General features: G+C 48.7%; 2 protein-coding genes across 10 annotated transcripts in view; both read left to right on the top strand.

Moving 5' to 3' along the window:
• Window positions 1–1,188: 1,188 nt before the first annotated feature.
• Window positions 1,189–2,776, top strand: UTP3 (UTP3 small subunit processome component). Its single transcript, XM_008924646.3, has one exon. It carries the CDS (start codon window positions 1,297–1,299, stop codon window positions 2,716–2,718), a length of 1,422 nt encoding a protein of 473 aa, XP_008922894.2. The 5' UTR covers window positions 1,189–1,296; the 3' UTR covers window positions 2,719–2,776.
• Window positions 2,777–5,043: 2,267 nt separating this feature from the next.
• The window catches only part of RUFY3 (RUN and FYVE domain containing 3), a 31,403-nt gene continuing 20,295 nt past the window's right edge, over window positions 5,044–16,151 (top strand). For 3 of the 9 annotated variants that reach the window (XM_018089021.3, XM_018089022.2, XM_018089030.2), the window contains exon 1: window positions 11,975–12,152. In XM_018089021.3, the coding sequence (XP_017944510.1) occupies window positions 11,975–12,152 (178 nt within the window). Of the gene's footprint in view, window positions 5,180–5,930; window positions 5,997–6,372; window positions 6,434–11,461; window positions 12,153–16,151 lie in introns of those variants that run through there. The other 6 variants (XM_018089024.3, XM_018089027.3, XM_018089026.3 and 3 more) reach the window with 6 other exon arrangements.

Raw genomic sequence — 16,151 nt, 5'->3', positions numbered from 1 at the left:
AGTGAGAACTTCCCCTGAGGAGTGGCTAACAAATTAAGTGATACCAAACCCAACTTATACTTGTTGCTCTTTCTTCTACAGGTCTGTATTCAGGGAGGTGATGGCTGAAAACCAGCAGGGACAGGTTTGTAAAAGGCAGCTGAGGGAAAACCTGCCTTTGTGCAAGAAAGTGTTGACCCAGAGGTAACCGTGTGGAGAGGAGTTACAAATGAGACCTGTCTGCCATCAGATCGACCAGAATCCAAATGAATCACCTAAAAGTGAGTCAAGTTTTGCACACCACTCTGTTAATTTGAACATTTGCTTGACATATTTTTTTTTTCCATGGAGAGGTGGACAGGAGCATTTATAAATATAACTGCACCTGTTCTGTGGTGAGAAAAAAAGCACCTGCACTTCCTGAACACAGAACTGCTATTGCTGGGACGTGGGGGGTGCTTAATTTATCAGGTTCTGGGTTTCTGAGCTCGGAATACACTAATGTGATTCCGGCTGCTCTTCTGGAAGGGCTGCCTGTACTTTTCCAAAGTAGACTGTTTCCATGTGGCTGAGTAATAACATGATTTTTCCCTTGGGAAAGCTGGGAGGCTAGGCTGGGTGCTCTGAGATGGATGACAGGTACACACAAACACAGGATGAGAATTCAAAGGTGGATAAGTAGAGATTGCCTTAAAAACCCTCCCGATGTGGGGTCCTCGGGTGTTGAAAAAGCAGAATTGCTCCTTGACTGGGACGCATGGATCTATTTGCATACAAGGATGGGTCTAAGGAGTGCAGAGGTGGATTCAGGTGTCAGGTGTATTTTCCATGTGTGTTTTTCCCCCTCGTGCAAGATGACCACACAGACAGCAACGGTACGGGGCTGTGCTTTTAGGGGAAGAAAAAACCCCGAGGAGGAAAAAAAGGCTATTTCCCCCCCTCTTTTTCCACGTGGCATCACCGATTGCGGAGAGCTGCCACGGCCGGAACCCCCTCCCCGGGGGCTGCGGGGGTTATCACCACCTCCTGGTGGGCGTGGGGCCGATCCCGCTCGGCACCAGGAACGGGAAGGGGCCGGGCTGAGCTGCCGGGCGGAGCAGCGGAAGGAGAGCGGTGGAAGCGGAAGGGGCGGTGTGGAGGAGCCGGAGGAAGCCGCGGGAGCCAGTGCGACCGCGGCGCGGCACCGTCCTGCGGCCGCCGGCGCACAGTCCCCGGAGCACGACCATTGGGCTGGACGAGGCTGCCCGGCGGCAGCGCGGCCCCGAGGAGTGGCGGACGGACGTGGAGCAGTTCCACGAGGCGCAGTTCCGAGCCGTGATGGCAGCCCTGGACAGCGGCGAGGAGGCCGGGGACAGCGGCGACGAGGAGGAGGAGGAGGAGGAGGTGCTGGGGCTGCAGCTGCCCGAGGAGGACAGCGAGGAGGAAGAAGAAGAGGAGGAGGAGGAGAAGCAGGGGTTGGATCTCTTCGTGGACCACAGCGCAGAGGAGGATGAGGATGGAGACGCGGAGGAAGATGAGGATGGGAAAGGCGAGGACGAGGAAAATGAGGTTGAGGATGAAGATGGGGACCTGTCCATGGAAAGCGACTTGGAGGAGAAGCGACCGGACACCAAGCTCCCCCACGAGCTCTCCTGGGGCCAGCGGAAGCAGCTTTACTATGACACGGACTACGGGAGTGATGCCCAGGCCAAGGGCAAGCGGAGCCAGCAGGAGATCGATGCTGAGGAGGAGGAAGAGGAGCAGGAGGCTCAGGTGATCCAGAGGCGGTTAGTGCAGGACTTGGGGGAGGATGACTACGGGCTGGATATGATTCAGGGCTACCTGGCTGAGCAGCGCAAAACCCACGATAGCACGGGGCAGAAGATTGACAAGAATCTGCAGGCCCTTTCCAAGAAGGAGCAGCTGAAGCTGCTGAAGCAGGAGTCCCCTGAGCTCCTGCAGCTGATGGAGGACTTGGAAGTGAAGCTTATGGAAATCAAGGATGAGCTGCACCCACTGCTGCAGATGGTCAAAGACGGCACTATCCCCCAAGGGAAGGGCAGTCGCTATTTGCAGACCAAGTATCATCTGTACCTGAACTACTGTGCTAATATCAGCTTCTATCTGGTTTTGAAGTCCAAGAGGGTGCCGGTTCATAGTCACCCCATCATCGAACGGCTGGGGGCTTACAGAAATATCATCAATGACCTTGCTGTCATAGACCAGAAGTTATCCCCGCAGGTCCGTGTGCTTCTGAGGAGCTACTATGACAAGAAGGAAGAGAGGTTACGGAAGGAAAACAAGTTTGCAGTGTTTCTCACCATGGATGGCAAGAAAAACAAATCAAAACAGGCCTCTGCACTTGCTAATGGCCAGGCTGCTGCTGCTTCTGAGTCGTCGAGTGAGTCGGAGCTGGATGAGGAGGCTGCCCTAAAATACTACAAGATGATGGAAGAGAAGCTGGCACTCAAGAGGAAGAGACCTGGAGATGAAGACGTGCTTGGAGAAGAAGCGGTGTCGGAAGCAGAGGATCCCAGTAAAAAGAGGGGGGTGACCTACCAGATGATCAAGAACAAAGGCCTCACGCCCAAAAGGAGGAAGATTGATCGCAACCCCAGGGTGAAGCACCGGGAGAAGTTCCGTCGTGCCAAGATCCGCCGCAAGGGGCAGGTGCGGGAGGTGCGCAGGGAGCTGCACAGATACGCCGGGGAGCTGTCCGGCATCCGCGCCGGCGTCAAGAAGAGCAGGAAGCTCAAGTGACACTCACTTTTCTATAAGAGCTGCCAGTAGCAGTCCTGAATCCAATAAAAGTTTTGTAAAGGATGTTGTGAATTTTATTCTTAAGGAAGTTGGGGGTGGGGTGGTACTTGGTTTTTGGTTTGTTTTTTTTTTTTCAGAAGGTGCCATCTCCAAGTGCCACAGGGCACTTTGCACACTTGCCCATGTGTTAAGGTATTTTCCTCTGTTGTGGTGCTGTCCTGTTTCCATAAACAGGGAACCTTGAGAGGTTGCAAGCGATGTGTCAAGCAAAGGGAGTGAAATGGGCCATGTGAGATTGGTGGGGAGATGGGATGGGATGGATGGATCTCCTGAGGGTGGCTTGAGAAGGGGGCTCAGCAGCTCTCACTCTCTTCTCCTTTTTGCTGTTGTGTTCTGGTCAATCCTGTTCCTGTGTTGAGCTGCAGAAGGAGAGATGTGGTTATGGTATTTAATTATTTTAATTAACTCCTTTGTTAGTTCTTAAATGTACAAGCACTACTTTTAGGTTGTCTTAAATTACTTAATCCCATGTGGTCTACAATAGTGTTTCCCCTCCTGAGTGCAGTGAGAAGCCAAGCAAGGACTTGTCTGTATCTCCTACCTATCTGTCTGTGATAACACATTAAGTTCACCTATGATAAATGCTGACTGTTGTCTGCTGCTACAGGACTAAGTAGCATTGCTGCAGGACAAGTGGGTAAGATGTGATGTCTTCAGCTGCCAAGTAAACTTTCAGGATGTTTGGAATAACTCCATGCCTTCTAGTGGGTAAATGCATATTAACCCCATGTCAAGTTCTTGCCAGGAGCTGACTGTGAGTGGCCATTTCCAGCCCAGGCTGTAAAGGAGGAAAAAGTGATTAATTTTTCTTAAGTTTAACAAAAATTGTCTCAGGCAACACCTGTACTGGGTCTGGAACAGGTCTGGGGAGCCCATGCCTTGATTTGCTTGCCAGTACCATCTGAAAGGTGTTAGTTTCCCATATGAAATTAAGGGGAGTAATTGCCAAGAAAGGTCAGTGCATATCATGGGGAGGGTTTTCTGTCTGTATGATGTTCTTGGGGGAAGCCAAGATGTGAGTGTGTGTACCTGACCCTGTGCCAGGCCAGGTGCTGTAATTCAAACATGCAGGTGCTCTGCTCATCCTCTGTGAGTGCAATGTGCTTCTGTAGGGTTCTGATATAAAGCTTTATAGCCCAGGCCTGTTCCTGGCAGGAACATGCTGTTCATTGCTGTCTCAGGAATATTTTGGTAATTTTCAAGGCTGGTGGTTAGTAAGCTTAAGCTAGACAGATGGGATCAGTCCTTCTATGTCCAGATGGACTGAACAAATCTTCTGGTTAGAGCAGTGCTCTCTGTACCGTGATGGCCAGAGGTGAGATGTGTAACCTTTGAGCTGTGGGGATAAATGTCCTTCACCTGTGCTCACTCATCTGCCCTTATTCTGGCAGCAATAAACAGTGTTGGCTGCTCTTTCCCAGGGAGAAGGGTCCCAGTCCTGCTGAGGAGGGAACTAGAGCTTTTCCCACTGGGAACTGGGACTATGATGGAGGCTGCCACTGATAACACTGAGCTAGGCTCTGGACACTTTGCCAAGAGGTCAGTAAGAGGTAAGGTGCTGGAAAAAAAAAGCAGCTTAGGTGCTTTTTCGGGCGAGGAATGGTGTTGTGTAACAGGCATCACATGGGATGTGGAAAATATCCAGCAGAGGTGCTCCCTGATCTCATTACTACAGCACCTGCTCGTGCATGTTTCACACTTGGTACAAAAATGAAGGGCTCACTCAGGGTCTTTGATGGATCTGGCTCTCTGCTTCCTTGGAAAGCTCCAGGCAGCTGGCAAGCAAAACTCTGGCAACTTCCATGTGAGCAGTAAATGAGGGAAATAACCAATTAGCGTGCCATTACGGACACGCTCCCCAGAAATACTGGGATTAAGGCTGGAGGCCGGAGGGAATGCGGCGTGTCAGCTGCCCGGTGCTGGCTGCCAGCAGATGGCACAGCATGGCTCCCACTTTAATGAAGATTAACTGGGCATTATGTCCGCTTGGTTAGTTCAGAGATTGGACAAAGCCATCTATATCGTTCCTGGATGGTTTTATGTATCAGCGATCATGGGAAGGCCAGGATTATTAACCCCATGGGAGGGGGGACGCTGCTGCTGTTTTAAGAAATACTTGTGCCAAAGGGAAATCCCGGGTGGCAAACAGGTTTGAAAATCCCAATGAAAATGCACACATGTAAAATCAGGGAAGGATCATAGATAACGATCAGGAAAAGAAGCAAGAAGTGGAGCCAAGTTAATGCTGCTTTTTTCCTTTTCCAGCACAGTTTCTGGAGAAGGTGCTGACACTGCCAAGGACAAGCTTCAGCTGTGGGATGGCACTTGTCCTGGCCAGGGTGCTGCTTGGAGAGGACTGTTGGCCTCAGCAGCCCCTAATGCTGGTTGGGACTCACCTCAGGTAACTGCTCTGCCTCACCTCAATTGCCCCCACAGCCACGGAGGTACCTGCCCCAGGTCCTCTGCACCTGCTCATCTGGAGCAGGGTGATCCAAGGGATAGTCAGTCCTGCCTGCACTTGCATGGAAGTGATTCATATTTAAAATGACATAGGCAGAGCGTAGGAAGCTCTAGGGTATGAGCTGCTCTTTTGTCTTTGTACAGAGCACAATGGCAGAGGGGGGACAATGCTTTCTGTATCACAGAAAGAAAATATATTGACTATCTCACGTGGAAATATACCTGCTGCTGCCTTAAGTTTTGTTAATGCTTTCCTAGTTGTGTTCCATAATACCCCATCAGACACAGTTTGGATGGACATGGCTTTACTCTCATTAGCAAGTAGAAATTCAAACCTTCAGCTGTGAGATTGGTAAAATGGATTAAAGCATCTGTTGAATTAGTTGCAGCATGTTGCATGACTTGGGGCAGCGCTGAAAAATCAGCCTCCAGAAATCAGTTGCCTTTACAGCTTTGCTTTTGTAGTTTTAATGTGAGATTGGAAAAGAAAGCAGCCCCGTGTTTCAGCTTAACCTGAGTGCACCGAAGGTCTTCTTTAAAACTGGCAGATTTATGTGCTGCCTGCCTGCTGACAACACTACCCTCCACATTAAGTGCCCTGTGTTTATCCCTGTCTTCTGAAAGACAATGTATTTCACAGTTTTAATGTTAAGCAATACACTTGGACTTTGTATTGTCGCCTTTTGTCCCAGGATCAGAGAACGCCGCTGTCCGTGCCGGGGGGAGGCAGCACACGGTGCAATGGCTTCGCTTCTCGGGTAAGAGCCCCTCGGGATCTCGCTGTCGGTGTCTGTGTCACCCCGCGCTCCCCCCGCGCCGGGCAGAGCCGCTCCCGGAGAGCATCCCGGCCCGGGGGGGAGGATGGCGGCGGCGCGGCGCCCCCGCCCGGGGCGGGGGAGCGGGCGGCGATGGCGGAGGCGGAGCGGGCAGGCTGCCGCCGCCCCGAAAGTTTGCCGGAGGGGCCGTGAGCGGAGCTGCCGCGGCATGGAGCGGCGCGAGCCCGGGGAGCGCGGCGGCGGCGGCGCAGCGGAGGAGGAGGAGAGGCGCGCCCTTCCTCGCCGCCGTTCTTCCTGCTGTACCCCGGCCATGGAGGCGGCGCCGGCGGCCGCCGCCCGCGCTCTGGAGACCCCCGGCGCCCCGCGCGGGGCGGGCTGCCCCGTGCTGGTGCTGAGCTACCCGGGGCCGGACGGAGCCCGTGAGTACGGCGGGCTCCCCGCGCCGGGGGCTCCGCGGGGCGGGGCCGGCTGGGCGGCGGCGGGGTCCCTGAGCGCCGCTCCGAGGATGCTCCTGCTCGGAGCGCTCCGGGCGCGGAGGGCGCGGCTCCCGCGGCGATGAAGGCGTCCGCCCGAAAGGTGCCCCTGCCCCGCAGGGAGCCGCAGGGTTTGGGGGGGCCTGGCTGCTCCCCGGCGGCAGGGAAGGGCAGCGGGCGTGGACTGGCCGGAGAAGGGACAGTGAGAGCTCGGAAGGAGGTGGTTTGTGTGTGTGTGTGTGTGAGCCGTGCTGGCCCAGCAGGTCAGCAAAACCAGCCCTCCTGAGAGTCCTTCCTGCACCCTTTGGGAGAATTCGTGCCGGCCTCTGAAATCAAACAGGCTGTCCTGGACTCGGGATGGAGTTAGGGGCTGGGGAACCCCCGCTCGGGCTCCCTCCTGGTGCTGGCAGGGAGAACAAATCCGAGGCAAAGGCACAGCACGCTGGAGACGTGAGCAGACTGAAGTGCTTCGCTGTGTGGGGTGTGTTGGGTGGCAAATAGTTTTCTGCTTTGTAAGATTTCTTTGTGATGTTCTTGTGGTGTATTTGGGTAAGCTGGAGTACTGTGAAGTAGTTGGTTGTGCTTTAAAATTAAAATAAAAACTACACTCATGAGTTCGTGTAGAAGAGATCTTCCATCTTCCCTTTTTCATCCTTTCTGAAAATAGCCAGCTGCTTCATCCTCTGGGCTGGGGCCAGAGTGTGTGTGACTGAGCTTTTGGCCTTTGCTTTGCCACCTCCTGTCCCAGGTAAGTGTTCACTCACACAGGAGCTGATATTTTTGGAGTAGGTATTTGTTTGTTTCTCCTTGGGAAGCTGATGTACTGAAAGGCATTACTCAGCAGAGTAATGTAACCACTGAGGTAAGAAGTCCATGCTTATAATGCCAAGAGGAGATGGAATGCCCTGACTTTGCTCTGAGCTCCACGAAGGACTGTCTGTGAGTGCCAACTTTTGTTCACAGTCCGAAGTCCCTCTGTGGTAAATTGTTGTTGGAACTGACAGCTCCCTGTCAAAACCTCCTTTTTTTCCTTGTAATTTTTTCCTAATCAGGAGATCTTTATCCCCAGTAAACCGTGTGATGTGCATGCAAGGGCTTGAGCTATTTCTGATGGAAAAGAAGACTTGAAGAACAATATTCAGAGCTGGTCAAACTTGGTTGTAAGAAGGCTGCTGTGTAGATGTGGAGAAACCAGAGCATCACTGAGCGTTTGCTCACAAGGAGTGGAGAGGCTCAGTGGTTGAGCAGTGCTTTATCCTGTGTCAGCCTTACTCTGTGGTGCCTGTTGGTGCAGGCTTTGTGAAAAACCTTTATAAAATGCATATTGAAGTTCCTTTGTTCTTTTGAGCCGTGGAGGTGACAGCTGCCTGTGCAATGTCTTGTGTCACGGTCTGCTCAGGGACTGGCTGATGTGGGTCCTTTCCAACTGGGAATACTCTGTGGTTGTGATGCTGTGATTGCAGTGTCTGAAGGGAACAGGGATCATCATCTATTTGGTGTGTTGAGCTCTGTTTCTCCTGGGGCCAACTCTGTCTTTAAATCTTGTTTTCATCATCTCTTGTTCTTTCTTGTTTTGGTTTTTCCCAGTTCTCCCATCTCTAAAGCAGTTTTCATTTGCTCATCACAGAGGAGCAGCAGGAGCAGTGGGTTCTGCTGCGAAGTCTTATGTGTTACAGTGAGGTAGTGGCCAAGACACCAAAAAGCCAATGTTTCACAGTATTTTGGAGGTTTATTTCAAGTATTTTTTTTCCTGTTAAAACACAATCGTTAAACTGTTCTCTCTGATTCTCACCTGATTCCAATCATCAGGTGAAGGCCACAGCTGCTTAGGGAAGGAGAGGGCAAAAGCTTTTCAGGCCAGCAGCACCTGCTTGTTTGTTTCAGACAGACAGAAGGAGCAAGAAGATTGCTCCTTAAATGTGCTGAGCTGCAGTAAAACCTTAAAATACTTCTTAAATACAGTAAAAGCAAATTGATTAGGCTGTCTAAAAAAAACCCCAGACCTAAAACAAAGTCAAAACCATTCCTTTCTCCCACTGAAAGCCTATACAATACCATGATACTTCAAGTAGACCTTTTCTTCCCATTTTTGGGAAGTTATGGGAGTTACTTGAATCCTTTAATAGTATCTCTGTATTTCACAGTAGGTAAACAGAACCCACTTTGTCACTTAGTAATTAAGAAATTGTGTCACTGTTTTTTTGGTTGTTAAACTTTGTGTTCCCCACTCCTGTTTGAGGTTGCAGGGTTCAAAGGAGCTGGTATTTGAGGTAATGTGCATATCTGTGTGGCAGAGGAGCCAGAAACAGGCTTTGCAATGTAGATGCTGTGTTGCTTATTTTATTTTATTAGATGACATTCTGTGTCAGAGGTGGCTTTGTCCTTTCTGCTTTACGATCTCTACACACTGAGGGAGGCAAAGCTTTCTCCTAATGATGGAAACTCAGCTTGCTTGCAGGCTCTGGTAGTAAAAGTACACTCGGAGATGCTCCCTGGAGTCCAAAAGGTGGTTTGGGAATTAGTTTGGGTTTCTTTGCTTAGATTATTCTAATTTATTCAACTTGTGAATACTTGCCAGTACAGTTGAGCTCTCAAATACTGGTGGCTGACCAAGTGCTTTGCTTTCAGGTGGTTAGTCTTAAAAATTCCAAGGCAGTCAGTTGGTAATTCCTTAATCTTATAAACATTTTGGCAAAAACCTGCCTTGTTTTGCAATCTGGCCAAAGCCTCTAAGGGCTTGTGCCAAAGTGTGGCTCACAGGAGGGGTCGTAGGACCAGTCAAGGCTGTCTGACTGGTTTGAGATGGAGAAAGTGATTCATCCTGAAAAACTTCTCCTCTGCATTTATCCCTCTATTATTTCTGTCCATCGGCCATCCTTGAACCCTTATGGAGCCTTATCAGGTACCCTTGAGTTGCCGGTAGTTTTATGAAAGGCTTTATGAAAACACAAATATTTGATACCTTTATTCTGTTTCTTAAAGGTTCTGTTGGTCTATAACTTTGAGACGCAGGATGGGGATAGGGAAAGGTTTCTCTTGTGGGTGATGATAAAAAGGTCACAAGTCAATAAGTCAGTTCCTCTTTGTTTGTTTTTTTTGTGTGTGTTTGTTTTATAATCAAAGATGAAAAACATTTTCCAAGTACTTTAAATGCCCCTATGGAGTATTTGCAGCAGGATCATTGCCTAAAGGAGCCTGAAAATAGAACTGAGCTGGAAGGGACAGACTGGCTTCCGTTATTTCTTCATGTTAAAAGCAAACCAGTGAAAGTTGAACAGTTACTGATTTTTTTTTTTTTAGCAGACCTGCCCTGTGATCCTGGTGTGGGGGTGGCTTACCAGCTGAGTTCAGCTGAAGACCGGGATTGTGAGATGGGAGCTGCAGGGTTACACCCAATGCTGTTTGTGTTTCTAATGCCTTCAAAGCAAAGAAATTAAACTGTCTGATAATGAGCTCTGTTGGATAATAGCTTGAGCAATAGCATCTGTGCTTTGTGAGTTCTAAAGGGTTTATTTTGCCCCTGTGCTGCTTGTGTGGACCCTTTCCAAAGGTTACCCAGGGCAAGCAGCTGTTCTGTAGCTGGTGGTGCATGGCCACTTTGTCTGGGTTTAAAGCTGGGAGTGGTGCAATGTGAATGAGGCTCTCACTGATGAAAGGGTGTGTAAATACATGAGTTAAGACGTTCAGCACAGTTTGTAAACTCTGTTCTCTTGGGGAGAAGGAACAATAGTAACTCGGTGGTGAAATAATTCCCCTTGGCATGGCTGTAAAAACAGGCTGTGTGATGCCTGCTTGGGTTTGGCCCAATGGGGAAAGAGATGCTGAGTCAAAATGTGCTGCACCAGGCAGGAAGCGTTCACGGAAAGCAACTGCTTCCTCTTGTCTGTCAGAAATAGCAGCTCTTCACCCTTTTTTCCAGTCTTATGAGGGTTTTACATAGTGGGTGCTTTTTCCAAAAGCTGCATACGTTGCTGTGCTGAACTGTGCATCCAGTGACCTGTTCTGGTGTTTCACATCCCTAGGAAACAGATGCACATCCTGTGTATCAGTCATGTGTTCTCACCAATATACAGTTCTGGTGACAGCCTGCTCCAAGGCTGACTGCCCATCCATTTCAGGTGGATGCTGTGCATCTGCTCTCCTCAAATAGACTGGAGCCACTAAGGAACGAAGTCAGATAAGGGAATGTATTGGGGCCTGATAAGGTAGTTGAAGTGGGTAGTGAAGCAATAGTGACCTCAGTGTAGGAATGAGAAGGCTGTCTGGTGACCTGGGAGCACTTGTCCTCTGAAATCAGGGCAGTGGGGGATGTGGATACAGAGGAGGTTCGGACAACTGAGAAAGGACCAGGCAATGCAGTGCTGTCATATTATTCTTGAGAGGTTGAAAGCATGTTTCTTTGTCTCCTGAGAGCTAATATTGCTTCATCAGCCTCACCTGAGCAGCACCAATTCTCAGGTGAGGTTTTTAAAGCGTAAGATTGGGTCACACAGCTGTGTTCGTGGTGTTCTCCCTCATTGTTCTTCTATATGCATGTGCCCTGCTGAAAGAGCTTCCTCCTCAGCCACTGAACTGCTTAGAGCCAGATGATTTTCCTCATTGTTTCCCCGAGATGATGATAAATGCATCCTAACACTTTTTTGCACGTGGGGAATCTGAGCTCCAAGGTGCCCTTTGAGCAGGTGGCACAGCGAATAAAGCCCAAACTGCGACTCGCACACCTTCCGTGAAAACAAAGGTGCCGACTGAATTCCTGTAGTGGCATCCCGGGATGCGTAAGGAATACAAATGTGCCTTAGTACCGCTGGCGCTGCCCCTCTGTAGTCCCGGGGGCGTCCTGCTCGCTGCCGGCTGGACGAGCACAGCCCGCAGAGGGGGTGCCGTCTGATGAGCGCCCCATCGCCGTCCCTGCATCCGCGGCGCCTCGGCAGCATCCTGGGAATTGCAGGCGATCACATGAGCCTGGATTCCCAGCTCAGTTCATTAGTCAGCCATTTTGGTCGCCACCCTGCTCACTGCGCACAGCCAATCCCGGCAGCACTGCCGGGCTTCGCAGGGAGACGGGCACCAGCACTTGGATTTCGGCAAACCTGGAGATCTGCCTCCCGTTCGTCCTTTGTTTTTGCTGGGGTCATCACCAGAGGAACCCATTCTTTTTGCTTCGGCTGCTTTCCCCCCCTTCTTTTCGTATTTTGGACCTGTTTTTCCCTCCTGCCTTGGATGCCGGAGCCAGGTTTTCTGTGGATGCTGAGGATCGATAGCCTCTAGCATAGCTGGAGACGGCAGTCGGTGGAAAGGAGGGAGGCAGAGCAGAGCGGGAAGGAGCAGCGTTTTTACCTTGCTTGATCCATGAAAAGGCCAGAGCAGCCTCTGTGATCCTGAGCAATCTGTCCTTTAATCGCAAGGTATTTCTGATTTCCTTCTTCAGAAAGCTTTTATTTTTAGTTCTTATTTTTCCCCCGTTGTTGTTGTACCAGCTGAGTCATCATGTCTGCTCTGACGCCTCAAAGCGACATGCCAACCCCCACCACAGACAAGATCACTCAGGCTGCCATGGAGACCATCTATCTTTGCAAATTCCGAGTGTCGATGGATGGAGAATGGCTCTGCTTGCGGGAGCTGGATGACATCTCGCTGACACCCGACCCAGAGCCTACCCACGAAGGTACGGTCCGGTTCCTGCCCGGGATCTCTGCGGCCGTCGCATTGTTCCAGCCGCGGCACCAGTTGGGAGGGGATGTCTCCGGGAAGAGATGCTCTTGTCCTGCCTGCAGAGCCCAGACATCCTTTGCCACGTTAGAAAGCCAAATTACTGCTTCAGATGGTCCTTAGCATTTGTCGGGTTTTTTGAAACCCAATCCTTTGAGAGATTTGTGCTTAATCCTTATCTTTTTAGATGTATCATGTTTGCGTATCGCAGGAAGGAGGAAACCCGCGCTGTGTGCTCGGTGAGAGCATTTGATGGTGATTTTGCGCTCAGAACGGGGCCGATAGCTCTGTTAGTGAGCTGCCAGCTCGTACAAAGGGAGCACGCTGGCAGCACCCCAGCGGCGGTCGGGGGGAGTTTTTGGAAAGCTCCAAGCGATTACGCAGCGATGCCCCTTATCAGGTGACAATGCCATCACAAGTCCCCCAGCTGGCCCCTGGTGAGCGTGCTGCTCTTCGGAATGGCTGGGAAGGCTGAAGTGGGGAGGTGAAGCACATCTTGCTTTCTCCTGGTGATCTGGGTTGGTGGTAAAAACAGTTTAATGCCAGGATGAGGATTAAAAGCTCTCAGAGAACTGAAAACACGAGAGGACATCCACGCAGTGCTCTGCCAATCAAGTGGGCAAGAAGGAGAGGTGATGAATTTCTGCAGTAATTTTGCCCAGTAGCCACCAGCACTGCCCTTGCTTGATGCACCTTTTGGTCTTAAAGCAAGGAGGCTCCAGCTTTTCATGCCTGACCCTTTTCCAGTAGCTCCTGAAAAGCCACTCCACCAAACAGCCTTGCTTGACCCGTTTGCTGCTGGCTTGTCAAGTCAGCAAAGTCTTATATCGTCTTGCTGGATGAGACAACTGAAATTGTGGTGGGGATTTAAATTAAATTCCCAAGGGACAATTTAATTTCCATTTGACAGCTGCTTTCAATGGCAGCAGCCCTTGGGTTTGGATTTGGCTTGCCAAGTACTTAGTCACACAGTGGGATACCAGACAGAGGTTTGAAAAGCAGAGACTTAAGGCTCCCTCTGAAGCATATCCCAGGGGCTCAGGGAGGTGAGTACAGGGAGAGCTGGAATTCAGCTCTTCCAATTCCTGTGTACCTGAGTGTGACATTCAGACCTTGCTTGCTCTTACTTAGGTGTTTTTAAAGCTGTAATTAGTCACTCAGAGTAGCAAACAGGGCTAGAAAACAATATTTGCTCATTTCATTGTCGTATTATTTAATTAAAGCGTCAAAAAAGAATTCAAGGAGGGAGCTGTACCATAAAGACCTCCATGGAGATGTTTATGCATAAATTAAGGTTGTTTGCTGAGAGGCATGAAAGACTGGTTGTTTGGGGAGGTGTTTTTGGACCCAAGTCGTATTTTGAACAGAGATAGAAGGTCAGGAAGAGTGTTGACAATAGAAGAGCTGACACAGCTGTATCCCAGGCATTGGATCTGGTGCTACTGCATCAGCACTGCTGCTGTGTCCTCGGGGTGAGCACGGGGCCAGGGGACAGGATCATGGGCTTGTGTCTCTTGTCATGTCCCCATAATATGAAAAGTAGGCATGATATGAAAAAGTAGGCATTACAAATAAGGAAAAAAAAGCTGTAGACTTCTGCCCAAGGCATAACAAAGGGTGGCAGGTTTTTTGCCTTACAAATAAAGGCATGTAAAATATATACTGCAGTAAGTAGGAGATCCAACAGCTTGTTGAAATAAGGATTTGAAGCCTCCCATTGCTCTCCATCAGCTCTTATCCCTGGCCTCTCTTCACTCTGTGATCTGCTATGCCCCCAGCCCTCACCAGCCATCCTGCCTTCAGAGCAATTCCCTTCCTGCCACCCAGCTGGAGCTGGAGAGTAACTCTGAGCAAAACTTGTGATCCATTTAAAAGCAGCCTGTAGCAGAAGGGTAAATCATCAGTGTAGTTACTGAGTCACTTGCAACTTTATATATTCCATATAGTCTGTAATATGGGTGCTTAATTTAGCAATAAAAGCGATTCATTTGTTCTTTCAACTGTTAGGAACAATACTGGGTGAGCATGCAAAAGAAGCTGATTTTGGTGTTTGCTGCAGATCTGCTGGGCTTAGGACAAGAATTTATTTAAAAAAAAAAAAAAGATTCCTAATAAGATAATCACAACTCTCCTGTGCTCTACAGGCACCTCAAAATGAAATGCAACACTGGTGGCCGTTAACCTTGTTTATTTGCAATGTATGTGATGGCCCTTAAATCATTTTTAGGGAGGGAGGTGAAAAACACCTGGCTCATATTTCTATTGGATGTTGAAGAGTGTGTGTGTGTATGGATGGCATTGAACACTGCTCTCAACTTGAGGAGAAGTTACACCAAATGGCCTTGCATGGTTTAACTGCACGTTAAATTTCTTATTGGAATAATCATGAGGAGCTTTGCATTAGAGCTGTGGAAGTTATCCTCATGGGATCACCTTGGAATTGAGACCGTAAGGAATACAGGTGCTAACTGGATGATCTGAATTTATTTGGAACTGTCAAGGATTACAGTATCCCTCTTTTATTAATCCTCTCTTTGCACTACAATGGAGAATTGGAATGATGTGTTTATAATATGCAAAGATGAAATTATCTCTTTTATAAGGTAGAGATAAGGTCAGACTTCTGTATTTTTTGGACCACTAATCTAAAAGTTTCAGTTAAACACACATGGTTGTGTAAAATGCCTCAAGCAGGAGTTGCTTCAGGAAAAGCAAATGCTCTTCTCAACACCTCATGCCCATTTATCTCTTGCACTGGTTATTGAATCATCATTCAGATTCCACTTTTTCTCTCCATTTTCTCTCCAAGTCTTTTTCCATGTTTCTTTGCACAGTTCAAAAGGATTTAGGGAAGCATCATGACCTTATTCATTATATTTTTGGTTTGCAAACTGGCAGCTGTTACTTTGGTTTAGGGTTTCTCTAGTAGTGTGGAATAGGAACAGTAAAGTGTTGGGAGAGGTGAAATTGCTCCATGGATTGGGCCTTTCCCATTATAAAACAAATCTGAACAGTAAATGCAAGTTAAATGAATTACAGTGTGTTCATGGTCACAAATCTCTGGAATAGCACTTAGGTCATGTAACCCAGACATCAATTCAGAAATTACTTTTGAGAGTTGTTTTCTTTGCTCTTTTGAGCTGATTCAGTCTAAATGAAGTCAGATATGGGAAACCTGGGACACGTTTGTATCCCTAAGAGATAGTCAAAAGGATGGCAGAGAAACCTCTTGAGTGTCAACTGAGCTGGGAAGTGAAAGATGGGGGGAGGGAAACCTCAAGGGTTTGGGTTTTGGTTTTCTTTGTGCAAACTATCAGGGGCCAAAATAGGATGAGAAATTTCCCATAGCACTTTGTCATGTGTTTCCCTCTGGAAAGAGGCTGGTTGTGGAGAAACATTTCATATAACTCCACACAGTTGCAACACAGAGAAATTGGGTAATTATTTGATGGAAATCATGTGGAGACGGGAATAAAATTTAGGGTGGGATTACACCATTAATGCCTGGGATGTATGTTTGGTATTTACTTGTCCCATACGTGTTATGGAGAGTGGACTTGGAGTTTCCAAGTCCTCTGTATTTCTTGATTTCTTCCTTTATGTTTTCTCTTGGATTGTTGCAGATCAACTCCTATTTTCTTCTATATGCAAGATTCTCCATATACATGCATATTTTGAGATGGGATTTTTATGCAGGGGGTTTAAAAAAAACCATTAAGCTACTTTACCCTGAATAGATTGTTGCAGGCTGCCTGGTGACTTCCCTGATTTTTGGATTGCAGGGTGTTTGAACATGATGCTGGAACCCTGTGCTGATCCTTTTCCTTTGTCAACACTTGATGATCCACCTCCTTTGCAAACCTGATCTGAAAGAATTCATTTAAGTACCTCCAATAATATTAACAACATCTACTTAATTTTCTTCCTCAATCTCTTTATTTGCTATTAAATATAT

The sequence above is a fragment of the Manacus vitellinus genome, unplaced genomic scaffold, assembly GCF_001715985.3.
Source record: "Manacus vitellinus isolate BGI_N305 unplaced genomic scaffold, ASM171598v3 scaffold_112_pilon, whole genome shotgun sequence".
Lineage (NCBI taxonomy): Eukaryota > Metazoa > Chordata > Aves > Passeriformes > Pipridae > Manacus > Manacus vitellinus.
The sequence above is the reverse complement of the archived record's forward strand: the minus strand, read 5'-3'. Positions and strand labels throughout refer to the sequence as shown.

Coding starts and splice junctions, on each gene's coding strand:
- UTP3 (XM_008924646.3), top strand. CDS start 1,297: ATGGCAGCCCTGGACAGCGGCGAGGAGGCCGGGGACAGCGGCGACGAG.